At 44.7% G+C, this 23,924-nt stretch overlaps 2 protein-coding genes across 2 annotated transcripts in view; one reads left to right on the top strand and one right to left on the bottom strand.

Annotated features, from left to right (window-relative positions):
- CDKL5 (cyclin dependent kinase like 5) overlaps positions 1-7,483 on the top strand; it is a 123,824-nt gene extending 116,341 nt beyond the window's left edge. The window contains exon 19 of the mRNA XM_042867099.1: positions 844-7,483. Within this exon, the coding sequence (XP_042723033.1) occupies positions 844-1,224 (381 nt within the window). The 3' untranslated portion in view covers positions 1,225-7,483. The remainder of the gene's footprint in view (positions 1-843) is intronic.
- A 3,595-nt stretch (positions 7,484-11,078) lies between these two features.
- On the bottom strand, positions 11,079-22,899 carry RS1 (retinoschisin 1). The gene is made up of 6 exons (XM_042868388.1): positions 22,848-22,899; positions 15,874-15,899; positions 14,986-15,091; positions 12,076-12,217; positions 11,651-11,846; positions 11,079-11,412 (listed from the first exon to the last, which is right to left on the bottom strand). The coding sequence occupies exons 1-6, from the start codon at positions 22,897-22,899 to the stop codon at positions 11,260-11,262; spliced, it is 675 nt and encodes a 224-aa protein (XP_042724322.1). The 3' UTR covers positions 11,079-11,259.
- Positions 22,900-23,924: the final 1,025 nt, after the last annotated feature.

Here is a 23,924-nt window from a genome sequence, read left to right on the forward strand (position 1 = left end):
ACCTGTAGTCTTACGTATTTCTTTGAAAATCTGGACGTAGATGATAGGGAAAAGAAGAGAGACTAAGTGTCCCCACGTCAGTCTTTGGGCCTTTAGAGATATTGGTTAAGTGTTAGATGCAGACAGCCTTTCAGTGCACATCCACAGCAGACACTGCAGTGCTTTGGAGAGGCCCTTAAGTGATCTCTGCAAGGTGTGGTGCACCCCAGCAGTGCCTGTGAGCACACCCCTGTGCCTAAGCTGGCACGGGCTGCTGGCTGTGCAGGCTGGATATCTGGAGCGTCACTGCACAAATGCCACTTTATTTTCTCCATCTCTAAAACCAGCTTGAGGGGCAGAGGTTGGGAGGCAGCTTCTGTGCCATTATGACACTGAAAACTGAAAAAGAGGATTCATTGCAGCCGCTGTGTTTGAAGAAGCGCAGTTTTCTGAGAGCTGAGGAATTTAATGGAGTCGTTATCCTGCCATTTTGTGTACTCAGGCTTACCCTGGCACTTGTTACCCATTTCAGTAGCCCCACGTGTCCCTTTTCCTTCCACCTGCTCATCAGCTAAAGAAGCTATGAGGGTTAAGAGCTGCTGGCTAACAAAATATCAGACTGCTGATTTCTGCCAGTCTTTCAGTGCAGATAGTTACTCGGGTTTGAACCACAATGAGAAAATATTTTTTGAGTGTGTTTTCTCAGCTTGGAAGGAAATATTCCATGTGAATGCAATTAGAAGCGAGGAAGTCCTGTGAAGTTCCAGATGCTTTATTTAAGGAGATGATGGCTTTGTTATGGGAAGTCTGATAGATACCATAACAAGAGAGCAGAAGGTCAAGCGCTTTCCCCGTATCTTTCAGAGCCAGCCATTAAAATCCCTTCGAAAGCTGTTACACCTCTCTTCAAATCATTCTGTCCCTGCTGAGCCTCGCTTCCAGCCCTTACCGAGTCAGCCGGCCAAACCTGCTTTTTCTGAAGTGCGAATTCACCCCATGAGTCAAAGCTCCAGCAGTGGCAGCAGCAACGCACGGCAAGAGCCGCAGCCAAAGAGCCGGCCGACGCTGCAGATCCCGAGCCAGCTGGAGCCCACCTGGCACGTCTCCCCCGTCAACAGGAGCGCCAGCGATGGGCCCCCCTACTCTGAGCAGCCTTCCAAGAGTGGACAGAACGGGCACACGTATAACCGAACAAACCGGTCACGAATGCCAAATCTGAATGATCTGAAAGAGACGGCCTTGTAATTGCTCCAGGAAATCGGGCAGTTCACGTGGAGGTCAGCGTGAGGGAGCGGTGGTAGTTCTGGTGATGGTAAGACTGTGCTTTCAGCTTTATAAAGGTGTGCAATATGTACATGTGGAGCTATGCTGTTTGGCACCACATTGAGAGTCAGGGATTCTACAGTAAAACGAGTCGAATTGGGAATCACTCGTCATCAGAAATGTCACTGGACGAGAGGCAGAGTGTGCCATTCGGGGAGAAAAATGCATTGCCATTTTCTCTCATTTACATTCCAGCTTAGAGCACATCTCTGTTGGAAAGCTGGGAGATTTCTGGTATGTGTTGGCACTTATAAGGGTGAAAACATTCATGTGCAGACCTATGCCCTTACTACATTTTTTGCTGCCTAGTTAAAACAGTGGGTTTTATGTGATAAAAGTGTATCCCCGTTAAGGGTTTAAAGTTAAATTGTGTGTCTTAAATTTGTTTTTTAAACTTCCATATTTGATAGGATTTGTAATATTTATTTATGATGACCTAATATCGTACTGTTACAATCATATCTTTTATGTTATAATGTAAAGTTATTTTGAGCTGTTTGAAACATTGTGAAGCAGTGCAACAGCTACAGTAGTTTCTATAAAAAAAACTAACAGTAACATTTATATATTGCATCAGGAGTATTTTATTCTATATAAATATATATATATAAATGGGAAATAACTGTCTGTTTTTTAAATATACTCATTTAAAAGAAAAAGTATTGTTATGACACTATCTGCCATATTTTTATACATTTGTGATATAAAGTGCAGTATTATACTTCTAATAAAAGGAAGTTGAATGTCGATATAAATGTGACTGTAACAGTATGAATCTTGCTCAGCTGCGAGAGCCCAGTATCATAGGAATTACTGGTAACAAGCAAAAGACATCATTCAATTCCAGGCATTACTATGGGCTGTTTTGTTGGAAGTATTGGCTAAATGTAAGAGACTGCAGAACTGTACGATAATCTAAATGTGGTATGTTCTCCCCTGTATCCCTAGCTTTCCTAATAATACTAATGAGATTTCTGCATCTGCATCAAGAGACCAGAGCCCCAGAATGACTTGTGTTGGTAGTTGCTTTTTTTTTTTTCTCTCTAAAGAGATAAAGTGCCCCAGGATCACAAGCTAAAGCAGGTGCTTCTCCACTTAATAGTAGGGGTGAAAACCAAAGAAACATAGCATGAATTGCAAGTGAAATGCCACACTTTCACATTTAATGCATAGCATGGCACTGCAGATCATGGTATGAGCTTTTATGCATATGTGTATTTTACATCTTGTTAGCAATCTATTAACTACTAAGATAAACACTGTATTTAAATTAAAAGTACTCTTGCACTTTTTATTATATTTCAGGATGTATTTAAAGCTACACATCTGATATTTGGATGTTGAGGGAGAAGGTTGCCGTGCAGCTTAATTTCTCCTTAGATCTTACTGTCCCGATATTCCCATACTCAGTTCAGTGACCAGTCTCAGCAAAATACTAGATCTTGGGTTCCAGTTTCCTATACAGCTTTGTCAAAACTGCCTTTACGTTGGTGAACATCAAGTGTAGCAAATATATAACCTGATTCCTCTGTTGCTACTGACAAAATAAACTAGAGTTGAGTCATTAGGAGTTAAAAGAATTATGCTGGTCTAAACTTTTGTGCAATAAGAGGAGAGTCAGGCCTGTAGTGTCAGAACAATACAATCTTTCCTTTTTAAACTCATTCATTCAAGTCCCTCATTACTCTGCAGCATAGTTCCTTATCTATATTGTGTCCTCATAAGACACGTGTACCTGCAGATATGTTGTCTGTTCCAAAAAGAGATTAACCTGAATGTAAACTTGATGATTTAGCCATAAATGTTAACAGAAGTAGCTAGACAGTAAGAGCTGAACTTCCTACTTTGATGCAATGCAAATTGGGCGTGATGTTCGGTACCTTTTGAATCATACCAAAGTTCTAACAGTAACTAATTTGGCACCACCACTTTAAAATCTTTTGTACAGACTACAGTATGAGCGGATGGTACATCAGGTTTGTCCAAGGCAAGAAGTAAGTCTAGTAAGTTAGAAAGACTACAAAATAATAAGAATTCTTTGTCAATTGCCTGCAAGAAATGTGTGTGTGATTTTGTATAGATATTTATGGTATATACTATATTTATATATGCTGTAGTATATAAATAATATATTTATGTATCATATATAAATACAGTAGATATGAAAGGATACTCAGATTCTGATAAGTTCAGTGGGCATCCAGGAAAGACATTGTGGTATTTACTAGTCTTTATAATCAAGGGAATAGCATTGTATTTTAGAAGTCTCTTGGATTCCCTGGTTCATTACAAGCAGTTTGCTCCTGTTGCCTGCTTTGAAACGAGCTGATGCCACTGAAATCCCTCATGAGAGCGTTGCCTAAGAGTGGGGCTCTAAGCAGTACAATGTGAATGCCTCTGAGTGAGCATTCATACCAAGCTCTTCTGTACCTTATGGATACATTTCCTTTTGCCTCTACAAGAATTTTATATTGATAGTAAGAGCTTTGTGCCAGAGATAATCGTACTGGGCTGTACATGGCTATTCTGATTTCTGTCAAGGAAAAATATTTCCCAAGGGTGGGTTGGTTCTTTTTTTCTTTTTCCTCTCAGTACCCATTGAGTTGAATCAGGATAATCTCTTGACTGTACATAGAGCTGTTTAAAGTAGTTAGCAAAGCTTCAAGAGTGACCTAAAGAATGTTCAAGTGTTTGGTGGCCCATATTTACAAAATCCTGTGTCTACTTTCGTACTGCTTTTTCTTCTCAACAAACCACAACAGATTTAATACCAAATTGTGTTGGACATACGTAGTATTTTCTCTGTTCTGTTAGAATGACCTTACAGCAGATGAATGAACCAGCTGGCGCTGAGGTAAACTGTGTATTTTTAATCTGGTCTGACTTCCAAATATTCAGAATATCACTAATTCTGCTGTAATTCTGCTGAAGCTTCCAAAGGAGTCTTATTATATGGCTAAGATTTGCTGCCTCAATAAAGGAGAAGAGAATTACAGAGCAAACAATTTTATAAGCGTGAGCTTTCCTCTTCACTGGTCTTGTGTTACACGTTCTATAGATTTACTGACTATAGATAATATTAGTTAAACCGCCTTTTATTCCTTGCTTTGCCTTATTATGGCATCATTAATGATGTGAACAGTAAAGAAACTAAGTTTCAGAAAGGAATTACAGTCATTTTGCAGAACTCAAGCTGCCTAAACTTGTCTATAATGTTTTACTATAGTTCTTGTTAACTGACATGAAGCACCTTAAGCTCATCTTAATTGAAACTGTGCGAAACAATGTGAATAAGCCGTCCCTTTAAACTGCCATGAAAATGCATTAACCTAAAGCAACACGTGTTGTTAACAGACCTGGCCACAGAGAGCAGTCCCTTAGGGCTATTGAACGCTTTTTGCTCTGTTAGCACAGTCCAAGATCCATTGCTCCTCTGACAGGCCGCCAGCAGCAGGCACCAGGCCAAGTTCATGGCAGGATGTCAGTAGTTCCAGATCTGATCCAGTCTATCTGAAACGTTCTCCATCCCACAGGGCTTGAGACTGACACCAAGCCTTCACTTCTGATACCAAGCCAGACCCACTTAAATGGGTGATCCTGATGCCACTCTGTGTACAGGTAACGGTTCTCTTAGACCAGTCTTAAAGCAGGCCACAAACTTCCAAACTTAGAATACACTTTCACATCATCTCCAGGCTTGTTGCCTTTTTGCTATACTAGCTCGTGTCTGGGAGCCAAGCTGAGAGCTCTGTCAACAGTAGGGTCCTGCAATAGGCCTTCAGCCAGTGCTTGGTACTGCAGTCAGGTCTCCTAAAAGATGAATCTTAACAGTGTAAAAAGCCACATACCAACCTCTGTTCACCCAGAACAAGCTGTATGTTCTTCACAGTTCAGTGCTGTGATTCCCTGTAATAAAGGGAACTCTGAAAGCAGTGCTAACATCTACTTAGCTAAGACAAAAAACAGGCACTTTTGAGGGGAGCTTTGAGCTAGAAGCACTGAAGGTTTTTTGTTTGTGTTTCGGGTTTTTTTTGTTGTTGTTGTCTTAAGGCATTTTGGTAGTGCAACATGCCTCAAGAATATCTGCATGCAATTACTTTTGTACGTGCTGAAAACTGTCAGAGTAGAACTGGGAGAATATTTGAATCTCAGTCACACAAAAGGTATTACAAGGATAGCCATATATAATATACTGCAAATTGTGGGGTGGCAATGAATGCTTCTTTTATCCATTCCAGCTGTCATGCACAATATGGTTATTAATGGGATTATATCACAAACCACACGTTTGGGCTGTTGTTCACATACGTAGGCCCACCATTTGAAATAGGATTAGGAGTGTCACAGAAGATGCTTGGAAAGGTGATGTGCCCTATTAAACTGTTTTTAAACGACCTTTAGATCAGGACACTATTTAAGAACAGGTGCCTTTCCCCACACCGCTTCCCCCAATGGTGTCATGATATTAACCATTCATTAATGGGGTTTGTAGTAAATCAGGAGAAAAGCCATTTAACTTTCTGGCCTTTGTTAAAAAGGGAACAATTTGAGTAAGCCCTTTTACTACAACACAGCTTGGAAGTTCTAGCTGTTGGCTCGTTTCTGAGCCAGACAGCACCATCGTTGCTTCAGGCTCCCTTGGCTGGTGAAGGCTTGTACACACCACTGGGTTCAGATGTTGTACTGAAACAGTTGTTCTCTCACTCTGCAATCATGAAGCAAAGTTAACGGTAGTTAAGCAAAGCAGATTTTATAGGAGATCCTCTTTTAATTTGAAGGTAAATCCTGTCATAGATCATCTGTTGTCTCAGCAGTCTTTCATTACAGCTACTGCATGAGACAGGATAGGTTACATGTAAAGTTAATTTTGCTCCAAGTTATGCTGGGATGCTCACTTGCTAGCAGGAGTATCGTTGTATGCAGCCAACTGCTTGGAGCAGACATTGGCTTTCTTGCCAACCTAAGCAGAAGATGCACAGAAGTGTGAGAGAAAGAGCCCTCTATACATCGATGCTGTTGTTCCAGCAAGTCAAATTATTTCTCAGGCTCTTTTTAGAATGTAACCTGTGAATGTGACTCTTAAAACGTGGCTCAAGAATCTGAACTTGGAATGTGGACTAAGGCTAAGAGTGACTCTGCGCATCTCTTGTCTTCTCTACAAGTCAATCTACCTCCTCTCTCTTGCAGAATGTGGTTGAGGTTTTGTTTGTTTATTCTGAGTTTATTACTGACTCTAAATTTCGAATAAATGTATGAAAAGATTCTTCCTCTAGGTACTGTTAGCAACCAAGTAATAAAATTTTGATGGGCCTTCATCCAATACACTTCTAAAACCTCCAAGCCATCTCAGCTCTCCTGGAATCCTGACACCATCCTTTGCACTGCTTTGCAGTCTTCCCTTGCTCTTCCCCATGTGGTTCTCAAATATTGCAGTTGCCTTGTTCTTTGTTGTTTCTCTAGTGCAGTTTATCAGGGAGTTAGAGGCCTTATCTACTACTCCACCCTGTTTGCTGTTTTATTCGAACAGCTATCCTTAGACTTGCTCAGGAGTTTCTTCACTTTTATTTTCCATTCCATCTGGGTGAGATACCTTACCTCATTGTGCCCCACCAAAACAGACTGCCTTCCAGGCTTTCTGTTCCACCAGGTCTCTGTTTTCACAGAGCACTGTTTCTCTGGGTCCATTCTGAGAAATGCAAGGTGGCATCTTAATTGTATAGGCGTATAAATGCTTTGTGAAGTAACTGCTTTCGTAGAGCTTTCCATTAGCAAACTTACAGCATGTTCATAGCGCAAGATGGAAGATGTTATTCAAGTTTCCTGTAGCTTATGAACCTCTTGGTGTAAATTCTTGACTTGTAAATCCAATGGCAGAGCTTTTAACTGTTTAGTAAGGCAAAACTTTAGGTGTGTTAACTGTCTTGGCTTCCCTTTTCTGACTTTTTTTTTCTCCAGCTAGTGCACATCTTAGACTACTGAAGAATATGTCTAATCAAAAAGAGTAACATCCATATGTATGTGGTTTACAAGGAACAATGAGTGAAATCTTCCACGAAAACGTAATTTGTTGGAAATTCTATGCAGGTGTTTTTAAATCTGGTGAACCTGATAAGGACTTCCAGGACTGCTTAGATCTCCACTGTGAAATACTGAATTCTGAATTCGTTTCATTTGGCAGAAAGAAGGAAAAACTAAGTTAGGAAGAATGGGGTCTTTTTTCACAATCACTATTCCAGAAATACCCGACTGGGGAGGTGGCTTTCAAAACTTCCTACATTTATGGTTATGATTCCCCAATACTTTTAACAGCTATTAGAAATCCGAAGCGCACAGATTTTTAGATCTGCCATGCTTTCTGTTGTGGAAGGAATGTGCTGTGGTGTTAATCTTTTTAATCCTGGAAATACGAATCGATTTTAAATTGTGCTGAATATTTAAGGATGACTTCATGCAAGTTAATAAACCATTTGTAAAATGTTTGTATACAACGCTTTGTATCATGTTGTTGGTACACCTTACCAAATTTTTTTTTGGGCATGTATTCCATTCTTAACTTCTGTAATATTTATATTGTTGCTGTAAATATTCTAAAAGAGAAAAAAAAAATCCTGTGGTAACCTTAATTATCAGCATGGAAATGGTTAATTTTTACTGAGCACAATGTATTTTTGAATGGGCCTTCCAAAATATGTCTTTAATAAAAATGCAGATTTTGCACTAGAAAATTGGCACTGCTTGATGGCTGCTCTTATTTGTGCCACGCTGCTTACAGAGCCCTCCTGGTGCCCCTGGATGGGGCAGAGCTGTGACAGAGCTGCTCTGCCCAGGTCCTGATGCACTCCCTGTTTGAGAAGCCAGCATGTGTCTGTTTGCAATAATGATGATGTTTTCACAGCATCACAAAATCACAGAACTGTAGGGTCTGGAAGGGACCTCTGGAGATCATTTAGTCCAACCCCCTGCTAAAGCAGGTACCCCACAGCAGGTTGCAGATCACAGACAAGATAGCTCTGAAGCACTCCATTTCCAACCATTCCTCTCACTGCAAACACTGGAACTTTTTCTTCCTTCTCCCCCTCTCCCCTTCTCCCCCTCTTTCCTTCCTTCCTTCCTGCCTGCCTTCCTGCCTTCCTTCCTGCCTTCCTGCCTTCCTTTCTCCCTCCCTCCCTTCCTCCCTTCCTTCCTTCCCTCCCTCCCTCCCTCCCTCCCTCCCTTCCTCCCTTCCTCTCTTCCTCCCTCCCTCCCTCCCTCCCTCCCTCTGCTTTTTATCTTTTGAACAGCATCACCCCCCTCATGCACTCATCAATCATTAACCAGAAATTAATGGGCCCTACAACATTCCGGCCCGTGATTTGTGTCTGAGTAACCTGTTGGGACTTAGTCATTCCCACACAAACTGACACTCTTCTGGACAAATGTTTAGGTGTCAGTGATATTGCTGGCTTCACCTTTAACGTGTCCTGGTTATGACTTAGTTTATTACTGTGTGCAGCTTCAAAAAACTTCAAATATTTGGCTGCCAGTCTCTCACTCCTTGGGGTAACTGGAAACAAACTGAGGAGCAGGGAGCTCCATGCCCTACTTGCCGAAGTCCTTCTGAAATGGCCACCACGTGGCTTATGCTGCAGCCACAGCTGCTGTGAGACCATGCTGCTGCTGCTGCTGCCTTCACTGAGCATTGAGTCTCAAACAAGGAAAACTGGTCTGGCCCAAGCTAATGCCTTTAACTTCCACCCACCAATGGTTCAGCATTTCAGAGTGCCCTGGTAGACAAAAAGACCAGCTGTACCCTGGGCTGCACCAGGCCCAGCACTGCCAGTGGGAGAGGACTGGGATTGTCCTGCTGTGCTCTGCACTGTGCGGCTTACCTCCAGCACTGGGTGTGGATTTGGGCACCACAATGTCAGAAGGACATCAAGCAATTAGAGTGTGTCCAAAGGAGGGCTACGAATTTACTGGAGTGAAGGTGTGTGAGGAATGAGTGTTCCTCACACAGGGAACGGGATGCACAGGGCTGTGGGTACAGCCCACCTCGCTGTGGTAGCCACAGTGTGGTCAGCACTGGTTGTCCTTGGGAGGGAGAGCAGAGTTTGTGTGGGTATCTCACTCTGACAGCTGCTCAGGGGTTATTTCTGTGGGAAATAATTAAGAGAATGGGGCTGCAGACTTAGAAATGATGGATCTGGACTGGAGGGCCTGAGGCAGTCTCTTGTCACACCACTTGGATTAGGCAAAGCTCAGCACTCTGTAAGCACTGCACTCATTCATGTCATGAGGCTGAATGCGGCTCTGTCCTGCTTCCCATTTCGAAACTGTTGCATTTTACAAGTTGGAGAGCTGTGCACATACTTCCACAGGTAAAATATCTGTAGGATTTTTCCCTCCTAGAAGATACTGCCTTTTTAGCACTGCTTTGTACCATTTCCTGATGACTCAGGCACTGTTTCTCATTTGGATAATGGTAATTGGAGTTATCTGTGCCCAAAAAGGAAAAGTTTGACTTCATGAGGAAAAGCTTTGCAGTTTTGTAATTGTGTTTCGACGGCTTTCATAATGCCCTCAATTGCACCCTTCTTCAATATGCTGTGTTTATGCAGAAGTGGAAGTCAAGCGCACTTCTAAAAGCATTTTAGGACCACTTAATTAATTAAGCCTCTCAGCACCCCGCTTTTTAGATAAGAGGCAGAGGTTAAGTGAATTTCCAAAGGTCGATTAGCAGGCGAGCGGCACAGCTTGGATGTGAGCAGAAATGTCTGCTTTAGAGCATTAAAAATAAAAGGGAAAAGCTGGCAGCAGGTTTCTTCCCCATCCGGACTGAGAGGTGAGGTGCAGGCAAAGGACAGGGTGAGGCAGGACACAAACGAACCATGAAATTTAGTGTGTGCCAATTAGTTCCACCTATTTATCACTGTACACTGCAGCCTGGAAAAGGAATCTAGCATCCTGTTCAAAGCTGTGAGCAGGGAGAGTGATGGCACAAACCCTTGCTGCCTGGGCAGTCTTTCCTTCCTCTGAGTCTTATATCTAAATATAGTATCAGTCATGAGATGCTAAATAAATTATCTTGGTATATAAGGGCATGTGGTCCATCCACTTAGGCTGTGGATGAAGCTTGAAAGCTCAAACAAATTATTCAGGAGCACTCTTATTAAGAAAATGTGCCCCTCAACTCATTTATGGATAGACAAAACTCATTTTGTGGATGAAAGCATGAGTGCAACAGTGACATAATAATTTCAGTAGATAGGGTCTCACAGACCTCCTAGTTAGGACAGTGTAGCACAAGTTTTCAGAATGCCACATGCCCCAAATTCCTTGCGAGATGTTGGTTACTCTCAAAATCTACCTGAGCAATATGTCAAAAGAGTGAAGCAATGGATGGCCAGAAAGCCCAACCTTGCACTGCTGGTGTGGGTTTGCTTTGCCTCTGTTGCAGGAAAGGAAAATCCTAGAGAACTGGGAAAAACTCCAGTCAGGGCAAAGGCAGAACTTCTGTTCACCCCAAAAACACCGTGGCTCCTGCCCCAGCCCTTGGGCGCCCTCTGCTGAAGGTTGAGCCCACACCCGCACCTACAGAGCACCCACTGGGGACTAGGCCATGGAGGGTGAGGCAGTCATGGAAACTGGAGCACAAGTCTACCTCCCATGCACACAGCGTGCCATGATGATATCTAGCACCCAGGATCAGGACTGTGTCCCGTGTCTAGTTCCCACAATCAGAAACACTGTATCTCATGGGACTGAAGCCATGGTAACAAACCCTCTGAAAACCCCTGAAAAACAGTAAGCTATTGGAGTAGGGTTCAGCCGTATCACCAGGTGTCATGTAAAGCAGTGTTTTATTCAAGAAAGCCCTTCTGTTTGTGGGGTCGGCAGGATCGTGGCCGCAGCACACATCAGCAGTGAGATGGGACGGCCATACAGGCACACACCTGCACACCTCTACCCAGTGGGCACTCAGCCACATTTGCCCAGGCACTCGAGGAGCTCCATGCGGATGGCAATGCGCACGTGCCAGCCCAGCGGGATGAGGCGGATGTAGCGGGCCACGATGGGCGGCCGCAGCAGGTTCTGCACTGAGGATGACCGGTCCGAGTTGCCATAGAAAACCTGCCAAGAGATGCAGAGGCAGACACAGTTCAGGGGCTGATTAGCGTTGCACTCGCTGTCACCATGGCAGCGTGATGGCCATGGGGCTGGACCCCTGTGTGCCATGGGTAAGCACCAGGCCCCATCCACCTGCTTTTCATACAGGACCCCTCCCTTAAGCTGCCTCCCCCAAGACTTCAATGTCATCAAATGCACCCCTGCAACCACCACTGTAAGACAAAGCACAAGGTCCACCCACCCGGTTGTTTCCGGTCTGGTCCTTGTAGTAAACCCAGTTGAGGTTCTCATCGGTGCGGTACTGCACGCTGTATTTGGTCATCCACTCATCAGCATCACAGCGCCCTTGTGTGAGGATCCCTGAGATCACCTTCACCTCTTTCAGGTCGATCTGCAGCCACTGCCCGTTGTCCTGGTACTTGGAGAGCCAGGCGCACCTGGGGGGACACCATCGGCCCCGCTGCGCCCTAAACTGCCACCCAGGCCACCCTGCTGCCCCACATTGCCAGGGGCTTGGCCTCCATAGAATTACAGAATTATAGAATCGTTAAGGTTGGAAAATACATTTAAGATCATCTAGTCCAACCACCAACCATCAGCACTGTGCTCATTAATCCATGCCCCTCGTATCTACCTCATGCCCTCCCACAGGGTCTTCAGACTCACCCAAAACCTTGGCCGTTGAGGCGGGCCTTATTGGCTGTCCATGAGGAGTACCAGCCTGTGTACTGCTCGGGGTTGGAGCAGCTGATCTGGTCAGGGGTGACAGCGCCAGACTCAAAGCCGAGGGGTTTGTGGTAGGGGCACTCTGCAGGGCGAGATGAAAACATGGCACCATTAGTGACACGAGCTGCTCTGCCTTCTGGTTGCCTTTGTCCTAATCTTTTGTCAACAACCTCTGTGGTTTCCTTGTGCCCTACCCTCTCTGTGCAGGATGGTGGGGATGCTCTTAAGCCCTGACCACAACCGCTGCAGTTATTTGCTGTCCAGGGAATGTGACATCTAAATTTCTTATTCTTACATATAGTTATTCCTAAGTCATTGCTGCTCGTGATGTTTTGAGGGAAAAGGTTTTATTTGTGCATGTTGTAGTCTCCCAATCTCCCCTTTCTTGCAAGCAGAAGCAAATGGATCTATGGTCCTGGATCCCGCCTCCAGGCTGTCCTTGGGAAATGTCTGGCACCACTTTTTTTGCCTCATCTCTCCTTCTCATGTACTATCATGATTTACAGCTGTGCCTACACAGCAGAATTGCTGAGCCTCTCCAACCAGATCTGTGTGTTCTGCTCTGGGGGTTGTAACTGTGCTTGCAGATAGTCTTCCCTTATGGAAAAATGTGCAGGTACTTATGCATGAGTGAGGTGTAATGCCTGGCCTTCCTGAAGGCTTAGAGATCTTTTGAGTTTTGCCTTCCAATCTCCAGGTTACCAAACCTGATTGCACAACAGCTTTCTGCAACACTGAGAGGCTCATCAAGGCTCCCAGTGGCTGCCAACATGCAGAGCAGCTGAACGCTCCTTGGACCAAGCATTTTTTGTTACGATAATCTTTTACACAAGCAGCTTATCGCTAGGTATTTAGATGCAGATAAAAAAGATGCTCACAAGCTTCATGTGGGAGCTGCTTGGGCAAATACTTGCCTACAGCATTTTGTCATTTTGCAGCCTATGGAGAGGGATATTCCCATTGCACGTGCATGCCCCAAAGAGGAACTCTACCAAGTTTTACATCTTAGCATGCTTTGTTTCATGGGCAATAAACAAGTGAGTGAAGTGGTATATATCTTTCATTTCCGGGCCTTAAATATGTCTGATAGACCACTATAATGCATTGTGATTACAAATAAGCTCTATGTGCAGGGAGCCAGAGTGCACCCAGAGCACAGTGTGGCCACTGCCTCCTCCAGCCATTGCCCCTTGGTTTGTGCCATGCCTGAGCACACCAGTGGGATGGTCAATGTCTCACCAGCAAATTCCACCAAGTCAGTATCTTACACGTCAATATCTCATTAAGATATCTTGTTCAGGCAGTGCTACGTTAATGTATTTTCCTCCCAAAAAACACGCAGCTGTTGCCCTGCCTTCCTCCAGGCATGGAAACACCAAGTCCAATAACAACAACCAATAGCAGCTGCTTGAAACCCCTGCACCCACAGCACACACTTTATATGCATTTATACGACACTAAAGAAAAGATCAGAAGGAAACAGAGATTAGCTTTCACTTTTCTGAAGGGCTGAATGGGATGTGGTAGCAGGGGTAAAACCATCTGGTATATTTATAGCTATCTGCCTTCTTAGTGCAGGTTCAACACACCACCATCAGCATTTTCTCCACAGTAAACCTAAACCAAATGTCCCCTCTTTCAGTTTAAAGCCATCACCCTTGTCCTGTCACTGCACTCCCTGATGAAGAATCCCTCTCTGGATCTCCTGTGGGCTACTTTAAGAGCTGAAAGGCAATGGGGTCTCCCTGCAGCTTTCCCTTCTCCAGCTGGAACAGTCCACACTCCCTCAGCCCCTCTCCACAGGAGAGCTGCTCTTCTGGACCCACTCCATGTCCTTCTTGTGGCTGGGGCCCTGACCTGCCTAAGTGTCTCCCTTTGCATAAGAAACCGCTTCTGCAGAGCAGCTGAGGTGGCCCCACATGTTCACTACTCGGCAGGCTTATCTCAAAGGCAGCGTAGTTTTATTTTAGTATCACTAATCCATAGATCACACGAGTATAATGAAATTAGCAGGTCACCTTCTGGTACGCGGGGCCATGCCGCACACACAGACCCACTAACAGGTGCCTGCTGCCTGTCTGGCCAAACCAGCTTCAGCCACATAACGCCGTTATTGCTGACCTGAAGCAAACCCGTGGAGTGCCCCGCCCAGCGCCCTGTGGTGCAGCCCCTTTCCCTGACCCCCAGCCGCCCTCCCCTGACGCAGCTCCACGCCGTTCCCTGTCGCTGTCACACAGAGCAGAGCTCAGCGCTGCCCCTCCGCTCCCTGCGAGGAGCTGCAGCCGCCGTCAGGCCTCCCCTCAGCTCCTCTGCTCCGCGCTGAGCAAACTGACAGCCTCAGCTGCTCCTCATACGTCTTGCTTTGCAGAGCCTTCAATATCTTTTAGCCCTCCTTTGGATGCATTCAAATGGTTTTATTGGAGAGCTCAGGGGAAGCAAAGGGCCAGGTGTGGATGGCTGAGAAGCCTCTGTTCTTACCAGCTGAGTCATCCTCAGGCAGGAGTCCTTCACATCCAACACCACTGTGGAACAGAACATCTGTTTTCTGCCCCTCTCATTTGTACATGCTCTGCTAACCGTGTCATCTCTTGCAGCTCTTACATATGCATATGTTTTTGTTTGCTTTCTGTCGAGCTGGGAAGAGGCATCAGCCAGCCTGAACCACCCTGGGTGCCCTCACCAGGCCAGGGGTGCTGTTATCTTTCACCCTGAACCTCCCATGGGCACAGCTCCACCAGCCCAGTGTTTGGGGCAGGCACCACTGCAACTCCTCGCTGCAGTGCAGGGTGCAATGAGGGGAGATGCTGAGGACCATAGCACACACACTGCTGAAAGAGAGCGACCCATTACCTGGCATGCACTCCAAGCTGTTAGTTCCACTGGACCACACCGAATTAGGTCCTCCCTGGCAATTGCATTTGCAAGCTTTGCTGTGCCACAGCTCCAATCTCTCATCCTAAAGGGAAAATTAAAAATAAAAAAAATCAACTTAGTAATCGATGATAGTGACACAAAGCTAAATACCAGTCCAGAAGCCTAAACATGAGTGCGATCTAATAGAGTGACATCCACAGAGAAATGAAAGGTGTCTGCATCTAAATCTTGCAGCCCTCTTGGCTGCTCTTGAACCATGGTGTCACTGCAGAGCCCACAGCCCTGAGGCCATGCCATGCCAGCGAGCATCAGGGGTCACCTCCTGGCTCAGCCACACTGGATGCAGTCTGGTCCTCCTGCACACAGGGCTGAAGGCTGTACCACGCAGCCTATTTCTTTTGCACAAGACATGGCTGTCCTACAGCCCTGCTGGGACCGCTGAAATGCCACAGGGTGTTCTGTCCTCATGCTCCTGTGTCAGGAGGAGTTGCCACACCAGGATCCCCCCAGAAGGATATCATGTGATGAGTGCTGACTGAAAGCTGCTGTTGGAGTGAGGCAGAGGAGAGTCCCCAGTGCAAACGGCTGCTCCTCAGTGCTCTGCCTGTGACACTCAGATGACTTTCATGGATACACATGCAGATTCACTCTTTTGGTGCATGAGGAAGGCATAGGGGGAATTTCAAAATACAAAGATTTAAAAGTTGCTTCTGCTAAGGGGACCAGCGCTCTGAAACTGGTAACAAACTCATGGCAGAAATGGTCCCCCATCCATACCACATTCCTCCACCCACTCCCAGAGGTGTTAGGCACTTTGTGTTTCTCCTACTGTCTGCAGGATCCCAGCCAGCTGTATGGACTCACCTCACCAGGGGACAGGGCCAGCACAGCTGCAGGCAGCGGGCATGGAGGGAAGAAGAAGAGAGAGATTTCAGACATGATAATATCAGGAAATGCAATGGGTATTTACTCCTGAGCCTGATTCAAATAAAGGGAGAAAGGTAGAATCTCCCCTGATTGCCAGGGGGAAAGCAAGAGGACATGGGCATCAGCTGTGGGCAGGAGCAGGATGCTGATATGCCCATATCATTGCTACTCTGCCACTGGGCTTTCTTTGTGATGGCTTTGATGTTTCCTTTTTCCAATCAGATGCCTGAAACATCCTGAGGAGAAGCTCATGTCAGTTTCAGTCTCTGCTTTCCAACTGACGTTGCCTCCATTCATTTTTGCCATCTTCCTGCCCTACAGTTTTCCTTTCCCATTTTGCTTGTAAAAATAAGAGCTGATGACAGGTGAAATTGCAGCCTACAGCCATTGCAGATCACTGGTGGCTTCAGAGGAGATACAGCACCCCTCGAGGTGGCTCTCATGAGAATCTTCCTCTGAGAGACATGGAGGATAAACAAAATGTAAATGGATCTTCCCAATCAATCTTATATGCAAAACACCCTTTCCTTTTTTTTTTTTTTTTTTTTAAGGAAAAGTACTGTGGCTGAAGAGGAAGCACTGCTATTTTTGTAACACCTGACCTGGTTTATCTTCTGCCTGTCCCTGAGTAATGATATCTTACAAGCCCTATCCTTACTGAAAGAGCTCTCCTAACTCCCTGCAAAGCCCAGAGCAGGCTGTTTTAATAGCACTTAGACAAGTAGAATAGTGCCCAGACAACTATGAAAATAAAATACTTTTAAAAGTTCCCATGACTGTTGATAAATCATCAATACAAGCCAAACGTCAGCCCTCACGTTTCCAACAGATACAACGAACGTGGCCAATTGAGGGCTGAGGTATGGAGCAAGTAAAATCTTGCACACAGAAACCACAAGAAAACAGCAATCTGCAAACAGTGATGTTGTGAATAGGAAAAGAGGATTTTTTTTTTAATTTTTTATTTTCTATCAGATGAATTAGGCTCTGAATTATTCACTGAAATCTAGTTATGATTTATTCATTCACACACTAACTCTGCTGAGCCTAGGAAGGTCCAACTAATGCTGGCAATTTACATCTTGCATTTACACAGCAAGTTTCATCGCAAAAGATTCACAAATGCTGTGCAATTATAATCAGTTGAAATATAAACTGTACACAAAGCTCTGTTTATTACTGAAATGCAGCTTCTCCTAAGCTTTGACAGTGAGCCTGAATGTATCAAGAATCCAAAAGAAAGACCGCAGCAAGGAATGAAATGATGAAGAAATACTTAAAAACGTTTTGCAAACACAGAGATGGTCTCCCTCACTTCAGGTTCCCAAACAAGCATTTCTGGTTTCTGGGATATTCCATGCTAACCCAAGGCATCTGCCCTGGCTGAAAAAGTTAACATCAGTCTCTGATGAAAAGTTGTAGCGGTTAATGTTCCTCATCATCAGATTGATATGGTGGAGGCTGGGACCATTCCTGTAACAGCAATGAAGCACATTTCCTGCCTGCTTGATGCTCTGTTTAATGGCACTGGCTGCTGCAGGGCTGTTGCTTCTGGTAGGCAACGAGCCCTTAAGCAGACCCTTCAGAGTCCCTGATTTGAGAGCCAAGACCAAACTCTATCCCCTCATTGATGGTTACAGCTGGAAACCCAGCAGCTGTGAGTGAAACAACAAAAGGAGTCATTTTCAGGGTGAATGCTGGGACCTATTCAACCAATCCAGAGTATGGCACAAACTTTGCAATTCTGAGCCAAAGTGGGTTAAAGTGGCTGCAAAAGGCAGCACCCTGCAAGTAGCTTGGCCTTTGTTGGTTTGTTGGCCTTTGTTTGGTGCTGGGCTTTGGGCAGTGGTGGCTATGAACAGACCAAGCATCCCACAGCATCCCCCTGATGTCCCCTGATGTTGGGAAAGAAAGGAGAGAAAGCAATGCCCTTGTCTGCGGTTGGCTGGAAAAAGCAGTAATTGATATATTGGTGTGTTTACAGCTGTGATGGGCCCTGTCCTACAAAGGAAATGAAGAGGAAAGCTAGCTGCCAATAGTTTCAAAATGTGATGGCCGGCATGCTTTTATAGTGAGCATGTTTGCCTTCAAGGAAGGTTACAAAGATAATTGGTAATTGTAGGTCAGACAGAACGAATTGCTGCAGTTCATGGAAGAGTCGTGAGTCTGCACCACTGCCGCAGGCTGTTTTAAAAGTACAGGACTGAAAAAAAAAAACATTAAAACAGAAAGAGTCTTATTTACAGCTCCTGCAGTGCCCCAGGACATTGAGCAAGCCATCAGTTCACTGAAGTAAAGCATTACTTGTGTGTATTTGTGAGGGACAGGGTGTTTTGTCTTGCCTCTTCCCTGTCCCCCAAATCACCAGGCCGTGAGAGACCTCCAACATGTGGCTGGGCATGAATGCTTTTTCTCAGCACTGGATGTGGGGATGGTGACAGTGGAATGGGGAGGAGGTAGCAGCCCTGGTCTGCAGGTGGGGCAAAACAGCAACTACATGAGGTTCTCGTGGGTGAAGAATGGAGGAGGGGACAAGCAACAGCAAGGACGTTCAGCTGGGGGGCAATGGGCACTGCAAAGGGTGGGCAAGGTTTCTTTGGCTCTCCTTCATCCCATGGATTTTTGGAGTCAAGCTTTTCTCTGAGCTGAGCTGAGGCTGGAAACAATAAACATGAAGCATCAGAAAGGGCAGGCAGAAGCACAACGAGGCACCATGCAATGGAATACTGGTATTTAGCAACAAGAGCAGATAACTGCAGGTGTCAGAAAATCTCTGCTTATTGAGAATGTGCCTGAACATGAGAAAGAAAGGAGGAAGGGAAGTGCAGCCAGAAGGAACAATGACAAAGCTGAGGGATTTCAGGAGGTCACCTCTGAGACATCGTGTTGGACATCCTGACCACTGAGCCACAATGGCAAGCCATCGTATTTAGAGTGGCTAGAATTAACAGTGTGTGTGTGAGCATGAGAAGGCACGCTGTAAGGCAAAATGGAGAACTGAAGTGTAGAATAAACATCAGTCACTTGATTTACCAGAGTAAGCTGGTAAGTTTCCTGGTCATGGAAAATGTTATTGACTGTTCATTGACTTTACAATTCAGGTGGCCTAGATCTTCAGCTGGAAAAAAACATCAGCTCTTGTTTGTGCAAGCAGCCTCTGCATTTAGCAGGGCTCAGAGAGAGGAGCAGTATTGCTTTCCCTTTGCTTCTCCTAGTGCAGAGCACTGCCTGCATGTCCCCAGCGTGGCTGCTTCCATGAGTGTGGCATTGCACAAGAGGAAAGAAAACATTTTAAAACAGGGAGAGATTTGACTGTAGCCCTGGAAGAACCATCTCAGGAAGGAGAAAGGAGAGGGCAATGAATGGCTTTATCACATTTTTTTGAAAGGCTGTGCATTTCAGCTCCCTGTTTGCCATGAGCACCCCGGCACAGAGGAGTAGTTAGGTGGGAGGTATGTAAGAAACATGGGGCCAAGACATACAGCCGTCTAGTGCAATGAGCACCTTGATTTCCAGAGAGTGGGAAGCCTCCTTCTAGGATGACAAATGAAGCCCGGAAAGGGGCATGATGAGTCCTTGGTGGGGGCACTTTTCTTTTGTATTGCACCTTTATTTCAATGATGTTTAATCTGGCTTCTCCTTTTGTTCATCTGTTTTGTATTCCACTTACTACGTGCCAGTATTTACCTGGAACTGATGAAAGCCGTATTGAAATAATGACAATTATACCTATTTAATTCAAATTCATTTCTCTTTTATGCCTGTTGTCTCCTCAGTGCTTCTACAAATCTTTTATGTTTTGAAAATACTTGGGAAAAAAAAAAAAAAAAAGAAAAATGAAGAAAAATCAACCTTTGCCTCTCTTCTTTTCTCGAGAACATCAATTATATTTTTTTCTAAAGTGTTCCCTTGAGAATTTTTGGCCTTTTCTGATCTTACTGACACATTTGTTCCTTCCCACTCGGAGCTCTGCAGTACATTGCCTGCACAGTAATTTTAGTGATTCTGTTAGATGTACCTCTTGTGCCAAAGAGTGGCACTAAAGATGTTATTTACTGTGATCTGAAGGCGGGGTTGGGCCTTTAGTTGTTGGGTGTTGGGTTTTTTTTCTTCAAAGCTGCAAAAAATAGAGAGGGAAAAAAACTCCCCTCCTTCTAACTGTTGAGACGTGCTTCTTATCTGATGCATGACAAGCAGGGATGGAGCGATGTGGTGCTGGGACGTCACATCGATGTGCCGTGTGTTTGTGACAGCCCCCAGATCTGTGTGCTGGTGCAGGATCGAGATGCACATCTGCTGCTGCTGTTGCTGCTGCTCTGTGGGGTTCCCAGCAAGCAGAATCCCAGCAGAGCCTAGGGGCAGGGTGCTCCCCTAAGCTGTGGCTCTGCAGGAGAGAATCGCTAAGGAGCTTACACTGTCATCGGAGCAGCCGGCTCAAGGCTGACCCACCAGTGCTTCCCTATGGTGGAAGAGGAGGGGGCCCGAGGGGACCTGGGCAAAGGGCTGCTGCACACTGAGCAGGCAGAAGAGGATGCTTGGGCCATGGAAAACACAAGTAGGTTTTAAAAAAAGCAGTAAAAGAAGAAATAAATAAATAAACACCAAAATAGCGATGCCTGGAAAGTGATCCTGCAAGTGATTTTTTTACTGCAGGCTCTCTGAAAATATCCTGGTGTGTGGGTGTCTATTAACAGCAAGCTGTGCCACGGCTTCAGAGCAAGGTGTGAGCTTGTACCAAGGGCTAATTGCAGTGATACCACCCATCGGGAAAAATGGGCAGTTTGGGTAAAAGCAGCCTTCCAAGAAGCTCAGGGACCAAATGAAGGGCAGCACAGAGCTCAGGTACAAAGGCAGTGCACAGGTGTTTGCTGGCGGATCAAAAGACCTATGAATTAGTGCAGAGTACAGCTGAGCATACCAGGATGAAACAGAGGCATGGCCACTTGAGGAACACCTTCCTACCCATGACATTCAGTAGGCCTTGGGCATCCAGCCTTTTGGTTTGCCTGTACCACACTGCCTGAAGAGGAATTGTCTTGGGCCACATGCACAAAGCTTGCTCCTAAAGTAACACCCCCTATTTATTTCCATGGAAACTACAATGATACAAAGAGCACAATAACACTGGTAGAGCAAAATCTCAACTACAAAATACTCTTTTTCAACACAGCCACTGCCATTAGCTCTGCATTTTTACCAGTGGTGAACGAGAGCCTGCGTGCTGCACTCACAGCAATCTGCTCCAGTGGAGATGATCCACTGTGGCTGTCACCACCACTGAAACGCACCACCCACTGCCTCACTGTGCTCACATCCACTGGTTGTTCTCCACAAACATTTCAGCAAGTATTAATAAATGTCAATGGGTGCCATTTGTTTCTGCATGGAGAAATTCAATTAGACTTCTGCTTCATCCGCACTCCTATGTCAGAGTGCCCCTCTGCTGCCATCTGTCACACGGCAGCAAAATGTAATGGGATGTTGGTGGGAAGGTTCAACCTCTACTGCCATATCACCACCATCTGCCCCGATATTATGGGCTGACATCATAAAATGGAAGGAGCAGCCCTCGTAAAATAGATAATATAGTTAATGTATACGAGTAACAAAACTTATTTTAATCTACAATATTTTTAATTAAAACAAGAAAAGAACACAACAAAACCACAAAACTAGTGGGATATACAGCCCTGTCTCTATGAAACTAATGCATCAGCCTGGTTTGATGGCAGTGGCTGCCATTCTTGGTGACTTCTCATGGGGTTCCTCAGAGGCTTTTGATGAAATGTTATTCCTCCTGTACTTCATCCTTGAAAACAGTTGTTCACAAATGGAGGCAGTGCCAAAAAGCGATGACATGAATAAGGCATGACTGTGAAGCAAGGAATGTTTTTCTCTGGTAAGAGAGGTCTCATAAAAATAGAGAGACACAGTCAGATTTTTGAGTCTGATTGCAACTCTGCACACTCCATTTGAAAATACACAGTCATTTATTTATGTCAACTGAAAATGGAGTTGCAGGCTGTGAGTTGGATATGCGTGAGGAAGCAAAGTAACTGACAGACACAGAGGAGGACTTTTAAGTCCTAGACTTAAGAACATAGAAAAAAAGTAAAAATGGAGAATTCAACACCTGCGGGGGAAAAGCTGATCTGCCCAATACTTCTGTCCCAAATGGACACATCATACTGCAGCCACATGCTAATGGTGGTAGATACTGCACAGCACCCAGCAAGAGCAACCCCAGCCTTGAGACATTCAGAGCTTTCCTGTCAGCTGTGAAAAAGTCAGAAGTTCAAACACAACCTGAAAGCAATCTCCTTGTGCCACAGTGAGGTTAATTAAAATGGAATTGATAAACACTCCCACACTCCCTCCTCCCCCTTTTTTTTTTTTTTACTTATGATTTTTATTCTTAGAGTGCCTTTGAAATTCTTCCCCAGGACAAAATATCTGAAAGAGCCTTTAAGAAAAGCAGATCTCTACCAGCAATGTCTTGCTGCTAAAGAAAATTAGTGGCTTTTGATTAACCAAGAGTTTTGATTAATGAAGAACCGGTCTCTCATATTCTACTGTACCTCATTTTTCAAATCAGCATTATTATTTACTCACTGGCTCAGCTGCATTACAATTTTCTGTGTCAATTCATATTTTGACAAATTACATGCCAATCTTTTTTTCACTGCAATTACTTTGCAAAACAGAGTTGTACTATTGAATATTCATAGAGCTGTAAGAACGCTGCTCCCTCACATACGTAAATTACACATCTCCTGCACAATTTTTCCCTGATTGTTTTGCTTCCATAAAGAGCTCCCTCTGTACCCCACAGCCCAAAGGAGTTTGTATGAAACAAGAATGTATACAAAGGGGGACATCTGAAAGCACATCTCTAGAGGCAAAGTGCATACCTTTGTACCAGAAAAGAAGAGACAGCAGGACGTTCCCCATCTTGAACCGCATCTTTTCCTTCCCCTTTCAGAAATAGCTCCTTAGCCTGCTGCTCAGCTTTCTGGGAAGGCATGAGATTAGCTTAAGCTTCACCTAAGCACATTATGCTCCACCATTCTCGGGATTTTATCAAGGAGCATCAAGCCAACTGCACAGTTACTACTGTCAAGCTCCATGTGGCGTAGCTAAAAGGTAGGAAGCTCTGTGGCACTGTGTGGCACTATGACTGTATTCAGACATTTATGGATGTGGTATTTAGGAACATGGGTTAGTGGGCAGTACTGGCAGTAGGTGGATGGTTGTTCTAGATAATCTTGGAGGTCTCTTCCAGTCTGAATGATTCTGTAATTCTGTGAACCAACAAGGACACGCCTAACTAGAAACCACATTTAGCCATCATACAAAGGCAGAGGATGTGCCTAATGCTTATAAATCATAGACCGTTTTATGCAGTGCATATTGCCTACTGTATGTAATATGCATTAATTATCTTCCACCCCAGTTATTTACCTCGGCATCACTGATGCCTGTCCTAATAATTGCTGCGTGTAGGAACCTTCCCTGGCCTTACTGCTCTTCAGTCACCTAATTGCAAGGGGCTGAAAACTGCAATTACTAGATCAAACTGAAATAGAGCATTTTTGTTTTTTACTTGCAGAAATGTAAAAGTTTGAAACAAACAAACAAAAAAATAAACTTCCCTTTGCTAACAGTTCTACCTATCATATCCTATCTTTACATGGTGCTGTCAACCCAGCATGAAAGACAGCTATAAATTAGGTTTAAAAGTGACTGAAAGACTCAAGACTACAGCAGATTGCTGGTGATTCCAGCAAATATTGCTCCTGTTTCTCCAACCTCTGTTAATTATGTGCAATTAGCAATGAATTTTTAATGAGGGCTTTTGACAGCTATTGCTTCAGAAGCAGCATCCTTTGTTTCAGAAGATCTCTGACTGCATGTGCAGAGAGTAGATTAAATCACAGCACAGCTCACGTGGGCTGTGGGTGCATGAAGATCCATCTACCTTCAGTTTC

The sequence above is a fragment of the Lagopus leucura genome, unplaced genomic scaffold, assembly GCF_019238085.1.
Source record: "Lagopus leucura isolate 7727_CA_CO unplaced genomic scaffold, USGS_WTPT01 Super-Scaffold_100001, whole genome shotgun sequence".
NCBI lineage: Eukaryota > Metazoa > Chordata > Aves > Galliformes > Phasianidae > Lagopus > Lagopus leucura.

Coding starts and splice junctions, on each gene's coding strand:
- RS1 (XM_042868388.1), bottom strand. CDS start 22,899: ATGCGGTTCAAGATGGGGAACGTCCTGCTGTCTCTTCTTTTCTGGTAC. Junction 15,900..22,847: donor TCTTCTTTTCTGGTACAAAG/GTATGCACTTTG, acceptor CGCTGCCTGCAG/CTGTGCTGGCCCTGTCCCCT. Junction 11,847..12,075: donor CTCAACGGCCAAGGTTTTGG/GTGAGTCTGAAG, acceptor GTGTCCCCCCAG/GTGCGCCTGGCTCTCCAAGT.